The following is a 23,261-nucleotide window of genomic DNA, read 5'->3' on the forward strand; positions in this document are numbered from 1 at the left end:
TTATTCTTTTATTGATTTTTCTGAGAAGTCTAATTGTTCCTTTGTGGATAATCTGACTCATTTTCTCTGCTTTATTGTAAAGATCACCTCTGTGTCTTTGGTGGTTTGCAGTTTTATATGATGTGTCTGAGTGTGGATTTCTTTTTATTTATCTTCCTTGGGACTTGGTGTGTCTCCTAAATCCGAGGCCTTATGCCTTCTATCTATTCCGGAAACATTTCAGTCACTATCTCTTGAAATACTGCTTCTTTTCTATTTCTGTTCTTTCCTTCTGAAACTTTAATTAGGTTTGTGTTAACCTCTTTCAGGAGATGATTTTGTGAAATTTGGTGATTTAAAGATGTCTCTTAACCTCTCTTTTTTATCTTCTCTTTGTCTCTCCTTGCTGTTTCAAATCTGTCATTTTGTTTACTAATTCTGTCTCTGCTCCAATTAGATTTTTAAATGTTAAAGATTATATTTTTTATATCTAGAAATTCTAATAGGTTCATTTTTTTCTATCTGCTAAGTAGTTTTTGTTTCTGGCCCATGTATTTAATGCCACTTTTTAATTCTGTAAACTTTAAAGTGTACTTAATTGTAAATTTTTTTTTAATCTTTATTCAGATTATTACAATTATTTCTCCTTTTTCCCCCCATAGCTCCCCTCCACCCCTTTCCCACCCCACCTTCTGCCCTTACCTCCCCCCCACTGTCCTCATCCATAGGTGTATGATTTTTGTCCATTCTCTTCATGAACCCCCCATACCCCTTTCCCCCTGAGAATTATCAGTCCACTCCCTTTCTATGCCCCTGATTCTATTATATTCACCAGATTATTCTGCTCCTCAGGTTTTTAATTCACTTGATTTTTAGGTTCGCTTGTTGATAGATATGTATTTGTTGTTCATAATTTTTCTCTTTACTTTTTTCTTCTTCCTCTTCTTTAAGAATACCTTTCAGCATTTCATATAATACTGGTTTGGTGGTGATGAACTCCTTCAGCTTTTTCTTATCTGTGAAGCTCTTTATCTGCCCTTCAATTCTGAATGATAGCTTTGCTGGGTAGAGTAATCTTGGTTGTAGGTTCTTGCTATTCATCACTTTGAATATTTCTTGCCACTCCCGTCTGGCCTGCATAGTTTCTGTTGAGAAGTCAGCTGACAGTTGTATGGGTGCTCCCTTGTAGGTAACTAACTGTTTTTCTCTTGCTGCTTTTAATGTTCTCTCTTTGTCTTTTGCTCTTGGCATTTTAATTATGATGTGTCTTGGTGTGGTCCTCTTTGGATTCCTTTTGTTTGGGGTTCTGTGGGCTTCCTGGACTTGTAAGTCTATTTCTTTCACCAGGTGGGGGAAGTTTTCGGTCATTATTTCTTCAAATAGGTTTTCAGTATCTTGCTCTCTCTCTTCTTCTGGCACCCCCATAATTCTGATGTTGGTACGCTTGAAGTTGTCCCAGAGTCTTCTTACATTATCTTCAACTTTTTGGATTTTTTTTTTTGCTTTTTGCTTTTTCGGTTGAGTGTTTTTTGCTTCTTTGTATTTCAATTCTTTGACTTGATTCTTGTGTTCCTCTATTCTGTTTCTGGGTCTCTGTATAATATTTTTTATTTCAGTCAGTGTATGTTTAATTTCTAGTTGGTCCTTTTTCATATCTTCGAGGGTCTCGTTATATTTATCGGCCTTTTCTAGGATATTCTTAAAAAGTCTTATAACGGTGGTTTTGAATTCTATATCCAGTCATTTGTTTTCCTCCATTTCTTTCGTTTGTGATCTGATTCTTTGACCCCGCATTTTCACTGATTCCCTGAGTTGGTAAGGTAGATATTTGTGCTAGGTTTCCAATATGGCCCAGTGGGTCTGCTTCCCCAGTTAACCTGAGGTGGACACTCTTGGTGCACCCCTTTGTGGACTGTGTGTACAGCCTTGTTGTAATTAAGTCTTTATTGTTGTTGGTATCACTGGGAAGAATTGACCTCTGGGTCAGTTGGCTGTAAGGATCAGCTGTGTCTATGCTGGGAGAAGCCCGGTGCTGGAGACAGCCCTATAGGATTAGACTTGCCAAATGGCAATAGCCTCTGTGCTCAGCTTGGATGGGGTGGAGCCTCAGTCTTGGCTTCCTGTCAGCCCCGCCCTGCGCGCACGTGCGCTTTCAGTCCTCCGCCTTCCCCAGCTCGAGTCTCCGCCTGAGAGTCCAGACTCCCCCCACAAGAGCGTGGGTCCCCAGGGGCTCGCCTGGAACCGGGGTTCACTGCAGTCAGATCTGGGGCACAGTGCCATCAGGAGCCTCTGACTCCCCTCCACCAGGGAAAGCCCGCGGCAACCTCCGCAGCCCTTGTGCACACCGGCGCGGGCGCGCTTTCAGTCCTCCGCCTTCCCCGGCTCCCGAGTCTCCGCCCGAGAGTCCAGACTCCCCCCACAAGAGCGTGGGTCCCCAGGGGCTCGCCTGGAATTGGGGTTCACTGCAGTCAGAACTGGGGCTCAGTGCAGTCAGAATCCTCTGACTCCCCTCCACTAGGGAAAGCCTGTGGCAACCCCCGCAGCCTTTGTGCGCACTGGCCCGCGTGCGCCTTCAGACTTCTGCCTTTCCCAGCTCGAGTCTCCGCCCGAGAGTCCAGACTCCCCCCGTAAGAGCGTGGGTCCCCAGGGGTTCGCCCGGAACTGGGGTTCAGTGCAGTCAGAACTAGGGTTCAGTGCCGTCGGAGGCTTCCTTCCCCCTTCCGCCAGAGGAAGTCAGCCAGGCTCTCAGCCGCCCTTCCTCTCTGCGCGCACAAAGACCCTTTGCCGTACCTCCAATTCTCTGTGAGCTTTTCTCCTTCCTTCTAGTTGTAGAATTTTCACTCAGCCAGCTTTCCTGTGGTTCTGGATGGTGTCCGTTCTGTCTTTTAGTTGTAGTTTTGAAATTGTTGTGCGAGGCAGCAGTTTAGGTGTTTACCTATGCCGCCATCTTGGTTTCTCCCCCACTTATCAGATTCTTAATTGTAAATTTATATTATGTATCTGTTGATACCAAAATGTGAACTTCTTGCAAGTTTAATTTTGTTGTCCATAGCTTTTGCTATTCTGGTGGTTTATTTCCTTTTGGTTTGATAATTTTTTTTATCTGATATTTGGCTACTACTAGTACTTAGGAATCTCCTAGGGCCATGGTCGGCAAACTGCGGCTCTTTGGCCCCTTGAGTGTGGCTCTTCCACAAAATAGCACGGCCTGGGCGAGTCTATTTTGAAGAAGTGGCGTTAGAAGAAGTTTAAGTTTAAAAAATTTGGCTCTCAAAAGAAATTAGAGCCAAAAACCAACTTCTGCGCATGGGCCACGAAGTTTCCGTGCGCGTCCGCACGTGGTATTTTGTGGAAGAGCCACACTGAAGGGGCCAAAGAGCCACATGTGGCTCGCGAGCCACAGTTTGCCGACCACTGTCCTAGGGCATGAGCTGAAGGTGTGTTTCACGACAGAAAATGTGCTTCTCTTTCTGATAGATGCCCAGAAGCAGCTTAAGTTCATTTCTTGGCTTGAGGCTCCTGGTCCTTGCAAGGGTGTAAATTTATACTCAACTGAGAATAGGCTTGTAATCATGAATTTTCAGGGGACTACATTCCAGTGAAGGCCTGGTTCAAAGAGTTTTTTTATTTGCTGTCTTTGTCAATGGGACACACACACACTCACACACACACCACACACACCCCCACCCTTCACTTGAAAGGTGTGGCCTTTCAAGGGCATTCCTGGTTTTATGCAGTAGTCTCAATTACAGCTTTCACCACATCTGATAAAAATCAAAAGTCAAGTGTGTAGATTCCAAGTTTAAGTTAAGGTCATGGCTTTAGCTCTTGCTTATTCTGATTTTTTTCAATAAAGCCATTGAACATTTTTTTTTTTTCCGAGCTAATTACTATTTTTCTGTTTTTGCCTCCTGTGGATTTCTTGTTGAGTTCAGCAGTGCATTTAAAAGAATATTTGTTGTGCCGAAACCGGTTTGGCTCAGTGGATAGAGCGTCGGCCTGCGGACTCAAGGGTCCCGGGTTCGATTCCGGTCACGGGCATGTACATTAGTTGCGGGCACATCCCCAGTGGGAGGTGTGCAAGAGGCAGCTGATCGATGTTTCTCTCTCATCGATGTTTCTAGCTCTCTATCCCTCTCCCTTCCTCTCTGTAAAATATCAATAAAATAAAAAAAAAAAAAAAGGAATATTTGTTGTATCTTGTCTACCATATCTAAGTATTTGTAATGGAAGGAACATTCATTTCTAGTCTAACATTTTCAAAAGCAAAACCTCAGGTGATTTTTATAGACACTGGCCGTTTCCTTCCTTCCTTTCTTTATTTTTGTTTTTAATCCTCACCTAAGGATATTTTCCCATTGATTTTTTCAGGGAGAGTGGAATAGAGAGGGAAAAACAGAGAGAAACGTTGATGTGAGAGAAACACATCAATTGGTTGCCTCCTGCATGGGCCCCAACCAGGACCTGGGCCAGGGAGGAGCCTGCAACCAAGGTACATGCCTTGACCAGAATTGAACCAGGGACCCTTTGGTCCACAGGCCGATGCTCTATCCATTGAGCCAAACCTGCTAGGGCTCCTTTCTTTGTTTTTATTATTTGACACTCTTACAGATGTCTCCATACCCCCTCTCCTTTGCCTGCCTCCACCCAGCCCGCCCCCCTGCCCCCCGTTTCCCTTTGGCTATCACCACAGTGTGGTCTATGGGATGTCTATGGGTTATGCATATATGTTCTTTGACTAATCCCTTCACTTTCTTTAATCCAATGCCCCACTCCCAACAGCTGGCACTCTGCTCCATGTATCTACTACCTCTGTTTCTATTTTTCTTTTTGGTTTATTTTGTTCACTAGAGTCCACATATAAGTGAAATCATATGGTATTTGTCTTTCTCTGACTGGGTCATTTCACGTAGCATTAATACTCTCCAAGTCCATCCATGCTGTCACAAAAGGTAAGATTTCCTTCTTTTTTATGACAGTGTAGTATTCCGCTGTGTAAGTGTACCACAGCTTTCTTATCCATTCATCTACTGTTTCCAGTTCTTGACTATTGTAAATAACGCTGCCATGAACAAAGGAGAGAGAGAGAGAGAGAGAGAGAGAGAGAGAGAGTATTCTTTCACACTGGTGTTTCGGATTCATAGGATATATTGCCAGAAGTGGGATTTCTGGGTCCAAGGCAGTTCCATTTTTAATTTTTTTTTTAGGAAAATTTTTCCACAGTGGCATTCCCACCAACAGTGCACTGGGGTTCCCTTTTCTCCAAATCCTCACCACCACTTGTTGTTTGTTGATTTATTGATGGTAGCCTTTCTGGCAGGTGTGAAGTGATATCTCACTGTGGTTTTAATTCGCATCTTTCACACGGGAGTTTGAGCACTGTTGGGCTAGAGATGCAGCTGCCTTTGCTTCTGGATGGGAAGTTGGCATTTGGTTACCTACCTGGCCCCTTGTACTTTCCCAAACTCAAAGCCACTGTTACGTTTTATTCGTATTAATTAAATTGCCATTTGTAGTCTACCAGTTTCTGTTTAATGGTGTTATTGATACAGAACAAACCCATATTGAGTTTCAAACAACTGAAATTTAGACTTTGAAATATGTTATTGATATGTTTTCTTTTCTCACTCAGATTATTTTCCACATCTATATTCAATCATTAGCTAAGTACATTCTTTTAAAAGTTAGGATGATAGTCTCAATCTGTTTTTCTTTTAAAAATTAGCATGATATAGTCCTAGAAATTTAGATCTTTAATCATCTGATTTTAATAAACAAAGAGCCATTCAATTTAACTCAAGAAAAGAGAGGCTATTGTGAAAGATACATGTGCTGTGGAACTGGAAAGTTGTCAGGACCTCAAGGCCGCTTTGGAAGTCTGTTCCTTCCTTAGGTCTCTCTTACTCTCTCTGCCTGTGTTGTGTTCCCTGCTCTTATTGACTGCCTTCTCAGTCGTATCTTTCCTGTTTCTTCAAAACTTCACTTTGCCCAGGGTCCTGCTAGCTGAGGCACTGGCACAGTTTTATGGCATCATTTTCTCATTGGGTTACATTGTATGGTGTCACTGTTTCCCAGAATTTCCAAGTTCATACTTTTTGAACCTTTATATATAATATAGTTGTTCCCTAGCCACACACGACTATTACATCAGAAATAAAATAATGTTTGGGATCTGTGGGCTGATAATTGTGAAACACCAATGAAAGATATCAAAGAAAATCTGAATAGAAAGTAGTGTTCATGCACTTCTTTGCTTGAAGACTCTACAAGCAAAGATGTCAGTTCTCCCCAAATTGTAACTACTGATTTAATGCAATTCCAATCAGAATCCCAGCAAGTTTTTTATAAGTATACACAGGCTAATTATCAAATTTACATGGAAAGGCAAAAGACTAGAGTAAAGCAGATTCGGAAAAGAAAATATTGGAGGAATCACAATATCTGTTTTTAAAACATTACTATAAAGCTACAGTAATCAAGGGTGTATGTGGTATTGGCAAGGGATCGACATAGTATCTATGGAGCAATATAGAATCCAGAAATAGACCCACTCAAATATAGCCAGTTTATTTTGTCAAAGGTGAAAAGGTAATTCATTGGAGGAAGGATAGTCTTTTCAACAAATATAGGATGTCCCCCAAAATGTATACACACACTTTGAATAATTATAAAGGCAGTGTTTATTAAACTATATTTCATTTTCAAAATTGAGCTATCGGCTGTTAATATGTAAAAGAAAACAGTGATAAATTAGGCTTCATCAAAAGTAAAAAGTGTTGCTCTGTGTATTAGTTTGCTAGGGCTGCCATAACAAAATGCCACAGGTGGCATGGCTTAAACAATAGAACTTTTATTCTCGCACAGTTCTGGAGACTGGCAGTCTAAGGTCGAGGTGTTGGTTTCTCCGGAGGCTTCTCTCCTTGGATTGTAGGTGACTGACTGCCTTCTTGCTTTGTTCTCACATGGACTTTCCTCTGTATGTGCACATCTCTACTGTCCCTTCCTCTTCTAATAAGAACACTAGTCCTGTTGAATTAGGATTCGCCCATATAGCTTCATTTAACCTTAATGACCCTTTAAAGGCCCTATCTCAAAACACAATCACATTCTAAGGTGCTGGGAGTTAGGATTTCAACATATAAATCTGAGAGATGCACAGTTAGTCCATGATACTCTGCAAAAGACACTGTTAAGGGAATGCAAAGACAAGCTATAGACTGGAAGCAAATGTTTGCATATCATATACTTGACGAACTTGTATATACTCACAAAACTCAACAATATGAAAATAAACATTTTAGTTAAAACATGGACAAAAAAAAACTGGAAGACACTTCACCAAAGGGTGGCAAATAAGCACATTAGTAACCATTAGTCGTTAGGGAAATGCAAAAACCACGATGAGATACCATTAAACACCTGTTAGAAGGGCAACAAAAAAAGTACAATACCAGCTACTGGCAAGGATGTGGAAGAACTGCAACTCTCATACATCGCTGCTGGACATGAACAACGGTGCAGCAACTCTGGAAAGAGTTTGACAGATTCTTATAAAGTTAAACATATACCCATCATCTGGGTAATTTTGTAACTTGTACACAGCTATTTATAGCAGCTCAATTCATATTTGCCAAAAAGTGAAAATAGCCAATATGTCCTTCCAATGGTAATGGATAAACTATGGTATATTCATACAATGGAATACTACTCAACAAGAAAAAATGAACAAACTAGTAATACATATAGCAACTTGGCGAAAGAAGACAGTCTCAGAAATAACATAGTGAATGATTTAATTTTTATGAAATTCTTGAAAAGACAAAACTATGCTGGCAGAGTTCAAAATAGGATTGCCAGGGGTTGAGGTAAGGAAAGATAGAACTTTCAAGGGAGCTTCTGTTTCCAGACAATGGTGGTGATGGTTACACATATCTCTGCATGTGTCCTAACAACTAGAACTATATTTTCAAAAGTTGATATTTTTTTCTAGTTATAAACTAAGTCCCAGGGGTGTAACATACAACATGGTGACTATAGTGAACAAGACTGTAGTGTATATTTGAAAGATACTAAGAGTAGATCTTAAAAATTCTCATTATAAGAAAACAAAGTTGTAATTATATATGATGTGATGGATCTTAACTAAACTTATTATAATCATTACCTGTTGGGGGGGGGTTGTCCCTCAGCCCAGCCTGCACCCTCTCCAATCTGGGACCCCTTGAGGGATGTCCGGCTGCCCGTTTGGGCCCAATCCCACTGGTATCGGTCCTAAACGGGCAGCCGGACATCCCTCTCACAATACAGGACTGCTGGCTCCCAACCACTCGCCTGCCTGCTTGCCCCTAACCACTTCTGCCTGCCAGCCTAACCACTGCCCTGCCAGCCTGATCAACGCCTAACTGCTCCCCTGCCAGCCCAGTTGCCCCTAACTGTCCTCCCCTGCAGGCCTGGTCGCCCCCAACTGCCCTCCCTGCAGGCCTGGTCACCCCTAACTGTCCTCCCCTACAGGCCTGGTTGCCCCAACTGCCCTCCCCTGCAGGCCTGGTCACCCCTAACTGCCCTCCTTTGCTGGCCTGGTTGCCCCCAACTGCCCTCCCCTGCAGGCCTGGTCCCCATCAACTGCCCTCCCCTGCAGGCCTGGTCCCTCCCAAATGTCCTCCCCTGCAGACCTGGTCCCCCCAACTGCCCTCCCCTGCAGGCCTGGTCCCTCCCAAATGCCCTCCCTGCAGACCTGGTCCCCCAACTGCCCTCCCTGCAGGCCTGGTCCCTCCCAAATGCCCTCCCCTGCAGGCCTGGTCCCTTCCAACTGCTCTCCCCTGCTGGCCTGATCGCCCACAACAACTCTCCCCTGCTGACCATCTTGTGGCGGCCATCTTGTGTCCACATGGGGGTGACCATCTTTGACCACATTGGGGGCAGCCATCTTGTGTGTTGGAGTGATGGTCAATTTGCATATTACCTCTTTATTATATAGTATGTCATATATACATATATCAAATCATTATCTCGTACACCTAAAACTAACCCAGGGCTATGTCTCAATTTAAAAAATTTTTTAAATACCCAAGTTGATACACTTTATTTCATACATAAATAATTAAATAAAATTTAGTTCCTTCGTTGTACTAGCCACATTTCAGTTTATCAATAGCTGCATGTGACATGGGGCTACTGTATTGGACAGTACAGATACAGAACATTTTCATCAACGCAGACAGTTTTACTGGACCGTGCTGCTGAACAGCAGGCTTCTGTTTTCCGATAGAGGGCTAGAAAGTCAATACTTCCGATTCTGTGGGCCATTTGCTCTCTCTCAGCTCTTCAGTTCTACCATCGTATTGTAAAAGCAGCCATGGCCCTAATACTTAAATGAACATGGCTGTATTCCAATAAAACCGCATTCATAGAAACAGTCATGTCTGCCGATCCTTGTTTTTGAGATTTGATATGTCTATTTCCTTTTTTCATGTCAGCTCAGAGTTTCTTGGTAGAGTGACCTTATAATTTATCATAGTAAATAAAATTTTAATTGTAAATTTGTGAGTGAAAGTGGCCACTATTAATAGGCATAAATTGGGAATGTCTTGGCCAAACCAGGGATGTATGTCACCCTGGCTATCAATCTTCCTATGAATTGATTGCCCTGGTGGTAGGCTTACTAGTACTATACCTAGTCCACGTAACGGTGGAAAAGCAAACAAAACTATTTCTTCAGCAGCGGCTGTGGGTTAGCCATTTTCCTTTGAAAGGTAGTATTTATATGGGAGACACCCTGAAGTTTGGCCTGCCCAATATACTAAAAATAGCCTGTTTTCTGTCCCTGTGCCTTGCTCATGCTTTTCTTTCTATGCCCTCTTTCCCATCCCTCTTATGTGTTTGTTCTAATCCAGCCCATCTTTCAAACCTCTGCTTGAATGGTATCTCCTTCATAAAACCATCCCTATAATACCCCTTTCAGACTTAGAAGTTGGTATTTATACTTCATAAAACTCAAAGGGCTCAGAGCCTTAGACGAGGTCCCAAAATCTGGCTGAGCATCAGAAGTGTCTTGATAGCTTTAAATATAGATTTCTGGGGTGATGAAAACATTCTAAGTATTAGATAGTAGTAATAGTTATATAACTGTTAATATACTAAAAACCACTAGATTGTACATATTAAAAGAGTGAACTTTATGATATGTGAATTATCCTATATAATAAAAGGATAATATACAAATCGACCCAACAGCAGAACGACCGGTCGCTATGATGCGCACTGACCACCAGGGGGCAGACACTCAACACCGGAACTGCCCCTGGTGGTCAGTGCGCTCCCACAGGGGGAGCTCCACTCAGCCACAAGCCGGGCTGACAGCTGTGAGCACAGCGACAGTGGTGGGAGCTTCTCCCAGCCCTAAGGATGTCCAACTGCGGCTTAGGCCGGTTCCTCATGGGGAGCAGGCCTAAACCACAGTCGGACATCCCCCGAGGGCTCCTGGGCTGTCAGAGGGATGTCTGACTGCCAGCTTAGGCCTGATCCCCCAGAGAGCGGGCCTAAGCCTACAGGTGGACATCCCCCGAGGGATCCCAGACTGCAAGAGGGTGCAGGCTGGGCTGAGGGACCCCATCTCCCCAAGTGCACGAATTTTCGTGCACTGGGCCTCTAGTGTCCAAATAAAGGTTTTATAAAAGTGTTATATTTAGTGAAAAATTTAAATTCTCTGACAAGGAATTTGAATGTTTGTCTTTAAAGCATTGGTGTGTATGCCTGAAGCATTTTAAACTCAAGAACATCACCTGGTGCCCTAACCGGTTTGGCTCAGTGGATAGAGCGTCGGTCTGCAGACTCAAGGGTCCCAGGTTCGATTCCAGTCAAGGGCATGTACCTTGGTTGTGGGCACATACCCAGTAGGGAGTGTGCAGGAGGCAGCTGATCGATGCTTCTCTCTCATTGATGTTTCTAACGCTCTATCCCTCTCCCTTTCTCTCTGTAAAAAAATCAATAAAATATATATTTTTAAAAAAAGAACATCACTTGGAGAGCATGTGAAGAATGGTGGACAAGTCTGTGACGGTGGCAGAAGAGGTCTAGGTCAGTGGTCGGCAAACTCATTAGTCAACAGAGCCAAATATCAACAGTACAACGATTGGCATTTCTTTTGAGAGCTGAAAACCGACTTCTGCGCATGGGCCACAAAGTTTCAATCGCACTGTACGTGCGCGCCCGCACATGGTATTTTGTGGAAGAGCCACACTGAAGGGGCCAAAGAGCCGTATGTGGCTCGCAAGCCACAGTTTGCTGACCACTGGTCTAGGTCCTTAAGAGTATTTATCTTCAGCTTTCTGCCCTGAACAAGTCTGAAAACTTTTGTTATTGACACTGGATTAGAAAATTCTAACTCTACACATGGTGATATTTTACAGTATTTATCTTGCTCATGTTCTTTTTTTCTAATAAATTGCTCTAGGTGATTTAAAAAAAGACTAGTCGTTACAGGGTATTAGAGATAATATTTTGAAGTTTACCTCAGTGTGTAACCTTGACCATAGTAAATTTAGAGACAGCTAACTATGATTTATTTTAGCCAGAAAAGCAAGATTCTTGATGACTCATGTGCTTTAAAAGACCTTTTATTAATAAGCATATGGATTTTGATGTGTAAAAGTCCAAATTTGTTTTCTGAGCATTTAAATTCTTCCCTTCTTTTTGTGAATATTCTTATTTCTGTCAAATAAGTTACATATTGGAAAACATTTCAGAAGGCAAAGATTTTAGCTGTCTTGTTTTCTGATTGACTAGAGAACTATAATTTTAAAACTGTTGTTATCCTTTAGAAAATTTTGGACTGATTTAGATTTTAAAAAACTCAAAAGTCAGGCCTATAGTAAATATTGACTTTAATAAACTGTCATAGTTTTGTTAAATATGTGCTGGTGTTAACTATTAATAAATCTATTTTTAGAAGAGTGTAGTGTGTACAGCAACCATTTTGGACAGACACTTTGTGTAACTTATGTTGTCAATAGAGAGTGTGCCCTCTTGTGGTCAGTTGGGAACAAAATTTCATCTATAAAAATAATCCTAGCTTTCTATTGGTTCACATTTTCTCAGCTATTTCATAATGAAATAACTCACATTCTGAATTTTCTTTCATAAACAAAACAAAATCATGACAGGATTTTTAAATGGAGAATTAAGAATTTGAGAGAGTAGTATCTTGTCTTATTTTATTTGGACAAGTGCTAAAAATGATGTGGATTAAAGGATGGTATATTAATATCAGGGAGAAGCCTAACAGAGAAAAGATAACGAAGTGTAAGAAAAGGCAAGTAGTATTGATTGTATTTGAGAAGATTTATGACTAACATTGATGTGATATGCCTGAATATTTTACAGTTACACTCTGCCCCCTTTACGAAATGTTTCCAGAATGATATTCTCATTTTCTTTTTTATTGGTGTGTGTGTGTGTGTGTGTGTGTGTGTGCGCGCGCGCGTGTGCGCACGAATGTGTATGTATATCTCATCCTGCGGAAGGCAAAAAATACTTACCTAGCACTATCTATTTGAAATGTCTATCTCATTTAATGGAAATTAAATTTACTTTGAAATAACAGTTCATATCTGCTTTGCACTGCCTGTCATAAGTTGGCATCATAAGTGTTTATTAATTATGGGGATTTAAGGAATTAATTTTCCCTGCAAATTTTATTTTAATTTTCTTCTTAATTTGTGTAAGAGATCTTTTAGTACCTTTGTTGTTTTCTGAGTTAAAAGGTTAAATTTCACATTTCAGCAATGGCTGGGTCCGATATGCAGCTACCTTTCTGTATCCTTGGCTGATATTTTTAATGCCCCAGTATTCTTAGCATTCCACTGTTGGTGCTGTTATCATCCCTTGTGAGTGATCCACTGATCTTCACCAATTCATTAGTTATGAGTGCTTCAACTAAGAATAATTCTGGTCACATGAATGGATCTTTCTGTGATCAGAGAATCACATGTATTGGTCTTTATTGGTTGATATGAAAATTAATTTATTAAGTTTTAGTTTATATTTCAAATATTATACGTTATAATAATTTAAAAGTTCTTATGCAATTAAAGAACATTTTAAATTGACAAAAAATTACTGCCATTTAATACAACTTGAAAGACAGTTTCTGTCTGTAATTTTTAAAGTGATTTTTAATATGCGGCTTATAAAAATACATTTGGTTTGTATTGAACTGCAGTGATTTGATTGTGCCATCAGGTGTGTTTAAACAGATACACAGGGGCTGTTTTCATGGTTATATAATTATGTTAGCTTTTCATATTTCAAGGTTTTTAAATTAACAAGTTTAAAAATAGTTAATAAATTAAAAATGTTAACCAGGCTGAATGAATGGCAATAGAGTGTAATGCTTTAAAGCTCAGACTCTGGAGTCAGACTGCCTGGGTCGGGATCCCAGCACTGTCAATTACCCGCTGTCACGGCCTTGGCAAGTTCTTTAACTTCTCTGTGCTTCCGTTTTCGCATATGCAACACGGGAATAATAGCAGTACCTATTAATGAATTAATACAAAAACACTTAGAATAGTGCCTGGCACATAATAAGGCTTATGTGTATATTAGCTATTAATATCATTATTGTAAAATGTATGCTTAAATTAATAATGAAATTCATTGTAAAGAATATAGTGTTTGTTTTGTAAATGTAAATCACTTTTGCAGTTATCGCTTTAAAAAATATTTCCATGTAATTGAAAATAAACAGCTAATGACATTTTGTAAAATTTTTAATGAAAACTTTTTTCCACAATTTTCTTTTCTTTTCTTTTCTTTTTTTAGGCACGGAATGTTAGCACTGGTGAATTGGCAGCAATTAAAGTAATAAAGTTGGAACCAGGTAAATTAATTGAAATTTGATGTTTCTTATTGCTGTATGCAACTAGATGTCTTTAAGTCTTATTTGAATGATGTTTCATTAGCATTCTCTTATTGTTCCCAGTATTTTCTGGGAAATAGAAGTGGTATCTACTCTTTCCTACACCTCTTTGAGACCTGCAGACGTTTTACTCAGCCTGTCCCTAAAAAATAATTAATAATTGGGGGAAGGGGAAAACTCCTGAAGAGACTTTGTTCCTTCCAAACTCAATTGAGCAAACTTGTCACACATTGACAGTGGTGTTTCCCGGTTAACAGTGTCCTGCGGTGAGGGGGCAGTGGTGCAGTGGAAAGAGGGGAACTGAGATTTGGGTGGTTGTAGTCCAGTTCTTTGTGTCCCACACTCTTGCTCTGTGAACTTGGGCAAGTAACTTCACTTCTTGAGTCTCACTTTTTTCAATAGACCTAGCTCTCACATTTTGTCTTAGTAGTTACTTTCCAACTTTATTGTAAAGCCTCTAGGACTACTCCATGTTTTTTTGTCAGTTTCAACTCCATTCTACCCCTGAATTCCTCCCACCTCCTGCAAAGCCCATAGCTTTCTGAGTTAACTATACACTATTGTTTATCCACTCTTAAAAACCCCATTTCTCCTTTTCTTTCCTGTCATAAGCAAGTAATTCTGTTAGTGTCACAATTGAGTTCGAGAGCAATGACACTGCCTTTCTGATGGCTTCTTCCACTACAAACTGATAATATGAATGTATTGGTAAAATAGGTTTTAGCTTCAGTATGACAGAAATCCACTGAAAATATTTTTGAAGGTGGGGGACTTCTTTGTCAAAAGGCCAGGTCATAAAATATTTCAGGCTTTGTGGACCACCTGTAGTCTCTGTATACAGTTCTCCCTCTCTCCTACCTCTCTCCCTATTAAAGTGGAAAAACCATTCTCAGCAAAGCAAGCCACCTGCTGCTATACTTTGCTCACCCCTGATTTAGATTATCAGTAGACTTTTTAGAAGTGCCATTAAGATGAAATTTGAAGGATGTGTTGACTATGATCAAACCACACTGAAATATAATGAATAAAAAAATGCTTTTTCAGTTATACCTATTTACAGATTTTAAATAGTCTAATTTTATTCTAACATCACAAAATAGTTTTTTTTTTTCTCTGAATCCCCTACTCTTCAGTTTATTATAAGAAATTTAATGGGATATTGAAATTGGTGAAATCTGGGATTAAAAAAATTAAAAGTTTGGCATTTGAATCAGGGCCTTCATTTTTAGTTATTAATAAATAGTTACTTCATGGGAATAGTCTCTAATCAGATCATCCTTCAAATCAGTTTAATGCCTTCTTTCTCAGGAAGTCTAGTAAATACTCAGTAAATATTTATTGGATAAATCAAATTAATGAAGATGTGAGCCTAAGAAGATATCTTAGAGATGGGTTGGTTTAAACCATGACGGTTTGGTAATAAATAACTAACATTTATTCAAACTTATTTTGTGCCAGGCCCTGTTCTAAGTGCTTTACATTTGCTGACACATTTAATCCTTATATTATTCTCTTTTTTAAAATAAGGAAACAAAGCACTGAATGTTTCAGTTTCTTGCCCTAGTTAGTGGCAAGCTGAGATTTGAACCCTGGCAATATAGCCTCCTCTTTCACCACTCTTAGAAGTCGGTAGTGGTGTGGGAATTGTATTATCAGGTTTAGTTGGATGTTTACTTAATTACACACACACACACACACACACACACACACACACACACACACACACACACTCTTTCCTAGAACTACCGTAGTATATGAAAAATCTTTAGAGGTAGAGCCACCACTTAAGAAGCTAAGTGAGTTTTATTCACATCTAATGAGTACTAAATGAATTTCTTGGGGTAAGATGTAAGTGTTTCTTCAAAACCAGTATATTTGCTCAAATTGGACATCTTTTGTGGCAAAATTGATGCATAATAAACAAACCAAAAGATAAACCAGCAAATAAACATCTTTATGAAGAGTGTAATGTAATCAGTTTCATTAGCAAGCTGTTCTTCCCACTCTGGAGTACAATGGAGACAGTAATCTCAAGTAACTAATGGAGAGAGTGAAAAGCTGCCTGGCCATTTATCAGTCTGGAGTAACAGACAGACCAAGTCTCACAAACAGTATTTCTCCCAAGAATGGTGCAGCTGGCAAGTGTCCTAACAACTCCTGTCTTTGAGTGGCTTGCTTACTCTCTGAGAAACTTTGTTCTAAAAAATCATGGACTACCAGAAACTTGGCTATGTGTAATTAAATCAGCAAGAATCAAACTTCCCCCTCTTCCTTGTCATTTTGACATAGAAAGGCACTCCTGATTTACAGCCGAGATACACAGCTTCAGATAGGGGTTTCTGGACACAGCACCTACCTCTGTCTTAACTTTTCTGTTCCTGAGGAAAGAGGACCTTGGCTTCACTTTTGGCAGTCTCGTCCTAAAGTAGTCCTTTAGGACTAGGACTAGACTCAGCTTTGCTCTAACCCTACTAAAAGGCTGCTTCGTTTAAATGTCACCCAAACCCCACTCTTCCCAGAATCTTACTAGTATAACTCGTATATTTTGTTTTGTGAGATGGCCCAAGGTTTCTCTGGTGTGTGGTCTTTCTCATTGCATTGGGTCAGTGAACCTGATCTTATCAGATTACAGATTTGTTCTTGTGGTCTTCAAGCTGTTTGGACTAGCACCCTGCCAACTCTTGAGACTTATTTAAGGGAAAATTAAAGATGGAGAGAACTTGCTAATAGAATAGAACGCACATCTGTATACTCTCAGGCTTCACTTTCAGGTTCTTACAAGGTATTATAATTCTCTATATTATAAATCTTCAATCTTTTTTTTTCTTCTTATGTTTCAAAGTCGGAATTGTAGAGTCTTAAGGAACTTTTTCGGTCATCTATCTAGATGGTTGTCAGATGTTATACAGCTTTCAAAACGTCTGTCATAGAAAATACTGGTGGCTGGGAGCTATTGTGAACATTCTCTTAAGCCTAACACTCACATTTCATATTGCAGAAAAGTAGACACAGTATTTATAATTTGCTCAAAGTCTCACATCTTTTTTTTGGATCTGATTCCTCTGATTGTCGGCCCATTGTTCTTTACTATTTTTTTACCTTAAAAAAATTGATAATTATATTTTGCTAGAAGCTTGTGAGAGGAGACACCCTGCCTCCTGCCGTATGAGGAGGCACCCCGCGGGGGGCTGGGACCCGTGCCTGACTCGCACAGCACCAGCTGTCGTGGGAGTCAGGCTGGACCAGCGCCACAGGGGGCCGGGACCCATGCTTGACTCGCAGTTTCCCCCAGCCCCCTGCCTGTGTCTGCTCCGGGGCTTCCCGAGCCACCGCCCCAGCTCGGGCAGGCCCCCCTGCCTCTGTCTCGGTCTCCGCTCCAGGCCTCACCTGCGTGCGCAACCTCCTCCTGTCTGGTCATGACCCGTTACAGAGTCCCGGCCTAATTTGCATATTCCGTGTGTGTGTGTGTGTGTGTGTGTGTGTGTGTGTGTGTGTGTGTGTGTATTTCCATTAGAGCCGCATTTATTAAATTGTAGGGCAAAATTTTTAAAGTGTGAAGAGATACAGTAAGACCTCATTTTACAGTTTTTTCATGGATCTCCAAAACTATCCTAATATATAAAAACCCAGGGTCCATAATGACCGACCGAAGGCTCGACCGAACACTGGAAGTCAGTCCTGCAGTTAGTGCTGGGTTGCCACGGCTGGTGCAGGTGCAGTGACCCAGCACTGACTGCTGAGGGAGCTGTGACTCAGGCCCAGAGAGAGGACCAGAGAGAGAGGCAGGGTCTAATCCGCAGCCTCCAGAGCAGCTGTTCATCAGCCATTGCCTCTCTCTTTCTCTCCAGGCTTCGCCAGCAGCTGAGCCTCTGTTTCTCTCTGGGCCTCTGCGGGGGCTGCTGATCAGCCCCGCCTCTCTGATCAGGCCCACAGATAGGCCCAGAGACGCTGACTGGCATAGAAACTGACCAATCAGAACCAAATTTGGGTGAACTGTGAGGAGCCAATGGCTGCCTAGGAGGCGGAGCTTTTGACGCTGACTGGCATAGAAACCGACCAATCAGAACCAAATCTGGGTGAACCAAATTGGCCGGCAGGGGAGGGCAGTTGGAGGCGAGATCAGGCCAGCAGGGGAGGGCAGTTGGGGGCAACCAGGCTGGCAGGGGAGGGCAGTTTGGGGCAACCAGGCCAGCAGGGGAGGGCAGTTAGGAGTGACCAGGCAGGCAGGGGCAGTTGGGGGCGAGATCAGGCCAGCAGGGAGGGCAGTTAGGGGCAATCAAGCAGACAGGCAGAGGCAGTTAGGGGCAATCAGGCAGGCAGGCAGAGGCAGTTAAGGGCGATCAGGCAGGTAGGTGGGTGAGCGGTTAGGAGCCAGTGGCCCCAGATTGCGAGAGGGATGTCCGATTGGAGAGGGTGCAGGCTGGGCTGAGGGAACCCCCCCGCTTCATGCACTAATTTCGTGCACCGGGCCAAGAGTATTTTATAAATCTTCTTTCCTTCTTTGCAAATCTTCTTTTCACATTAGTCCTGAGAGGCAGGAGAGGAGCTCTCTCCCCTTTATTTTCATCTTAGAGTGGCAAGACACCAGGGTAATGATTTATCTGGCTCCTTTTCCTGTCTCCCTGGAGTACTTCAGTAGCTCCCTTACCACCAGTTGTTTACTCAGTGCTGTTCTGTGTTTACTGCCATCACAAGAAAGTTGGTGTTACATCATTTATGATCATTACTTTGCAAGGTTAATCATGCATTGCTTGGCTACACTTTAATGTATTTTTGAGCCAAAACATAAAAATAAATAAAATTTAAATGTGTGTGTGTGTGTGTGTGTGTGTGTGTGTGTGTGTGTGTGTGTGTTTTAGAGCCATATTATGGGCCTGAGGCTGACTATACTGGATAAATTAGAATTTACACATTTAAAGATAATAATGCTCAAAAATAAACAAATAACAAAGGACTCTTTAGTACATCTGCAGTTTCTTCCTCGTTCCCAACCCTTTGGGTCTGTTTAGTGACTTGACTTTATGAATATAAATACACAAGTCAGGATAATCCCCCATCCCAAGATCCTTAATTTAATCACATCTGCAAAACTCCTTTAGCCATAAAGTAGCATCCACAGGTATCAGGAATTGGGAACTAGATACTTTTTGGGGTCATTATTCGGTCTACTACACATAGTTAATATTTATTGAATGCTTAATAATGTCATGCTTAAGAATTTTGCATGTATTAGTTTCTATTTTTCTCTCTGTTTACTTGGCTTATTCATTATCTGCTCTATATGTAGGCTTGCCTGTTTTTCTCAATTAGGTTTTTTTGTTTTTTTGCCATCTTCTGGAAGAGGTATTCTTCACTTTAATGTCTAAAAAATAATCTCAGAATTGGGAATAATTTTTAGATTATGTAGTCTAATCATTCTGTTCTACAGTATCCTATGAAGTATTCTAAATTGGGGGAGGGAACTTGTTAATTTATTCTTTTGAATCTTTTTCCCTTGAGCTTTGAAGAAAGTTCTTTAAATCCACCATTAGGCTCCTTTGTATTATTAATCTGTTAAACTCTGCTTTCTTTATTCCTACCCAAATCTACTTACCTTTAAAAATTGAGTTTTAGATTATTTCTTTGGATTCTTTCCACCCATAAAAATGTTGAATTTAATTTGGCCATTCTTGTAATCACATGGAAATGACTTAGTAGGAAAAAGATAATGCACTTTGGATCAACAACATTTAATGGGAAAGAGGTAATTGAAGGCTTAAAGCCACTCAGAGGATTCAGTAGAAAGCTCAAGAGTAGCACATACTAATTGCATAACTGGATGAAATTAAACTAGATGCAGACATATATGATTTAGAGTCATCATGGAGAAGAATAATGAGTTATGGTAGATTCACTCAGGCAACAGTTTTATTAATCACATATTAGGTGCTAGAGATACAAAGATGATTAAGGCATGCATAATCCTGTCCTAGAGGACCTAATGTTCTAGTGAGGACGTAGACATGCAGGCACATTTGCAGTGTCATCAGGGCAGGGATATGTGCAAAGATAACTGTAGAAGTTGTGATGCTTACGGTTGTAACAGAAACCACAACTCAAGGTGGCTTAAGAATGCAGGGAATTTATTGATTATACTAGAGGCCTGGTGCACAAACTCATGCATGGGTGGGGTCCCTCAGCCTGGCTGGTGATTGGGGCCATGGGAGGTTGGCCGGGGGGTTGAGGGGGAGGTTGGCTAGCCACCCCAATCCAGGCCGATGGGCCCGGCCAGGGGGAGGGACCGCGGGAGGTTGGCTGGCCTCAGGAGGTTGGCTGTGGGAGCGCACTGACCACCAGGGGGCAGCTCCTGCGTTGAGCGTCTGCCCCCTGGTGGTCAGTGCGTGTCACGGCGACTGGTTGACTGCTCATTCGGTTGTTTGGTCACTTAGGCTTTTATATATATAGGTACAGGTATATCTAGAGGCAGCCGAGGTAGCTCATTTACATCATCATATGCTTTACTCCGTCTCCTGTTTCTCTTCAGTGTTTTCTGCAGATCAACTTTATTCTAAAGCTGGTTCCCTTTGAGGTTGTGCGCTGCCTGCTAAACTCTCAGAGCTACCCATGGAAAGAGAGCTGTTGTTATCTGACCATCAAACTAAAGTCCTAGAGTTCACTCTGACTAGGTCAACTTTGATCTCATGTAACCCTTTCACAAGATTGTGGGAAAGTATAGTTAAGAGGCAGGTGAGAAAGCAAAATTTAGAATTTTCAAAAAATTTAATATAGTCCTGAAAACTGGTATTAGTCTCATTTTGGCTTTATTATTTTTAACTTAGATTTCTTTTAATGTACTAAAAATCTGGGATTCTTCATGGTGGGAATTGAACTTAGAAGAGGATTTCAGTCCAGTGATTTTCTTCTGAAATTTTGGAGGCATAAAAATTTCCTAGTCTCCTTTTGGAGGTCTTCGATTTTGTGTACTCTTCATTACAGAAATTAAGAACCTGACATACAGTCTGTTCTCCATTACTCTTTTCCTTGTAACGGGGCAGTGAGGTGGGTTGATAATGGGTCCAGTGGTTCATGGTTGGGCTACTTCAATACCCGTGTTATATTTACAATAGGAAAAGACCAAGGCCAGAAATGTCAGGGCTTGCCCTAACAACCGCATACTTACGATTTGAAGGATACTTTGAAAGACTTCTGTTTTTTACTTTGCCTAATATACATCTAATCAGGCTCTTCAAGCATGTAATACTTTAAAAACTGGAACACTGATACAAAGCTACTTTAATTTAAATGTAAGCACCTCCATTTGTTCTCTTTTTGCATGGTCTCTGGCTCACCACATTTGTATTCACTGCAGTTCTTTTTCTCTCTGTGACAAGTGTTCATTCCGGAGCCACGGCATGTGACCCTGCTATAGCATTGCCAGATCTTATTTTGAAGAATTTGGGCAGGAGGGAGTTGGAGAAGAGAGATTATTTGCTAATAGTCTGACCAGGCTCAGCCCAGTTGGAACAAGGCTTTGGAATACAGGCTAAGCCTGTGTTTGTGGGCCACCTGATAACTCAATACTGCTAGGGTGTAGGCCTCTTGGCCCCACAAGAGCTTGTGGAGGTACATTTGACACTCTCGGTGTATTGGGGTTCCTGTGTTAGGGTTAGTGAATTACCAGTAAGCGCTATATAAGCATTTGCTATTATTACTATTATGCCTTAGAAATAATCATCAGATAATTCACTAGAAAATACACATTACTTTTTCCTTTTTACCAAATAACAATGTAATTTTAGCACAAAGAATTAATCCTTTTTGAAGTTAGGGCAGGAACCCTAATACACTAAGAGTGTCAAATGTATCTCCACAGGTTCTTTGTGGGGCCAAGAGGCCTATACTCTAGCAATACTGGGTTATCAGATGGCCCACAACAGGCAGGTATTTTTATCCCCATTTTACAGAGGAAGAAATTGGCACAGGGAGGTCAAATAACTTGTCCAAATTCACACAGCTTAGTAAAGGACATAGTTGGGATTTGAATCCAGAAAGTCTGGGACCAGAGTGTATGCTTTTAGTTACTGTATTTTACTTTCTGTCAGACAAAGACTGAAATTGTCATTAAAAGTATTATCAATAACATTAATTATGTTTTGAAATAAATGAACATTTTGGAACTTATTTAACCTATTAAATATTCAACATGCCTTTTTTTAATTGTAGGTGAAGACTTTGCAGTTGTGCAGCAAGAAATTATTATGATGAAAGACTGTAAACACCCAAATATTGTTGCTTATTTTGGAAGCTATCTCAGGTACATTGTCTCCTTTTTGAAAAGCAGTCATGATTCCAGCACCTAATACATTTAACAAAATAAAGTTAACTCTAGTCCATGTTTTGTGCTTTTTTTCCCATGCTTTGAAGATAGAATTATATGAATGGAATTTTTATTTACGATCTGTTTATGCTAATTCTGTAACTAATATGAGAGTCTGCAATTGTCTGTTGTACTCTTGGGGATTCTGGATGTGGTTTCAGTGAGGAAGCTGACAGAAAAAACTTACTTTTATGGTTAGTCTTCCTGTAATAGGATAGAGCTCTAAATACGCCATTCTGTTGCCCCTTTCTTCTAGACTTGGGTGAATTTAGAAAGTCAGGATCATTTCTTCCTATTATGTTTTTATTAAAAACTCTTTTTCTTTTGTGCTTTTAGCCTCAGAGTATTGCATCATCTGTTTCCTTCATTTTGTCCAAAGGACTAGGAACTATAATTATTTCATTGACTTCTTACTTTTCTAGGTCTTTGAATGAATTTAGAAAGACTGAATTTGTCACCTTATTTTGATTTAGCAGGACAAGGCCAGGTTCCCCGGGTCATATTCCAGAGGGGATGACCTCAGGGTCAAATCTCATTTTTCCATTCATTTCTGTATGCAGCTGAGTTCAATACTGTGACCTGGTTTATAAGGTTCCTTCCAAAGGGAGCATCAGTCAGAGAATGTTTTCTTACGTATTTAAAAAACTATTCAGTTTTGTTTTGGTATATTATAGGATGTGTAAGGATGTAACTTCTTGCAGCTCCCATTCTCATGATCCATGTACAAAACACTTTAACCTTCAGATGTAGACACAGCACGTGGAAAACACTAGGCAATTCTTGTCCTCTCTTCTTTCCGGCTTGTGAAAAGCCATGGGGACCAGCTCTTCTTGATTCTAAGCACTCTGGGACAGCTTTGATTGCCCCACCTTCATTAAGGTTAAAGGATGGGTAATGGAGACTTTAGTTCACGTAGGGATAGGTTCTACCCCCCAGGTCAATGACTGTTACACGTTTTAAATGGGTTCTTTAATAGGCAGTTTAAAATTACTTTATAGTGAGTGGTTCAAA

At 40.8% G+C, this 23,261-nt stretch overlaps 1 protein-coding gene across 5 annotated transcripts in view; it reads left to right on the forward strand.

The window, feature by feature from the left end:
* The window catches only part of MAP4K3 (mitogen-activated protein kinase kinase kinase kinase 3), a 133,115-nt gene that overhangs the window by 39,024 nt on the left and 70,830 nt on the right, over nucleotides 1-23,261 (forward strand). For 4 of the 5 annotated variants that reach the window (XM_080683351.1, XM_080683352.1, XM_080683353.1 and 1 more), the window contains exons 2-3: nucleotides 13,798-13,855; nucleotides 22,097-22,187. In XM_080683351.1, the coding sequence (XP_080539477.1) occupies nucleotides 13,798-13,855; nucleotides 22,097-22,187 (149 nt within the window). The remainder of the gene's footprint in view (nucleotides 1-13,797; nucleotides 13,856-22,096; nucleotides 22,188-23,261) is intronic. The other variant, XM_080683355.1, reaches the window with a different exon arrangement.

This window comes from Plecotus auritus (genome assembly GCF_963455305.1).
Source record: "Plecotus auritus genome assembly, chromosome: 8".
Classification (NCBI taxonomy): domain Eukaryota; kingdom Metazoa; phylum Chordata; class Mammalia; order Chiroptera; family Vespertilionidae; genus Plecotus; species Plecotus auritus.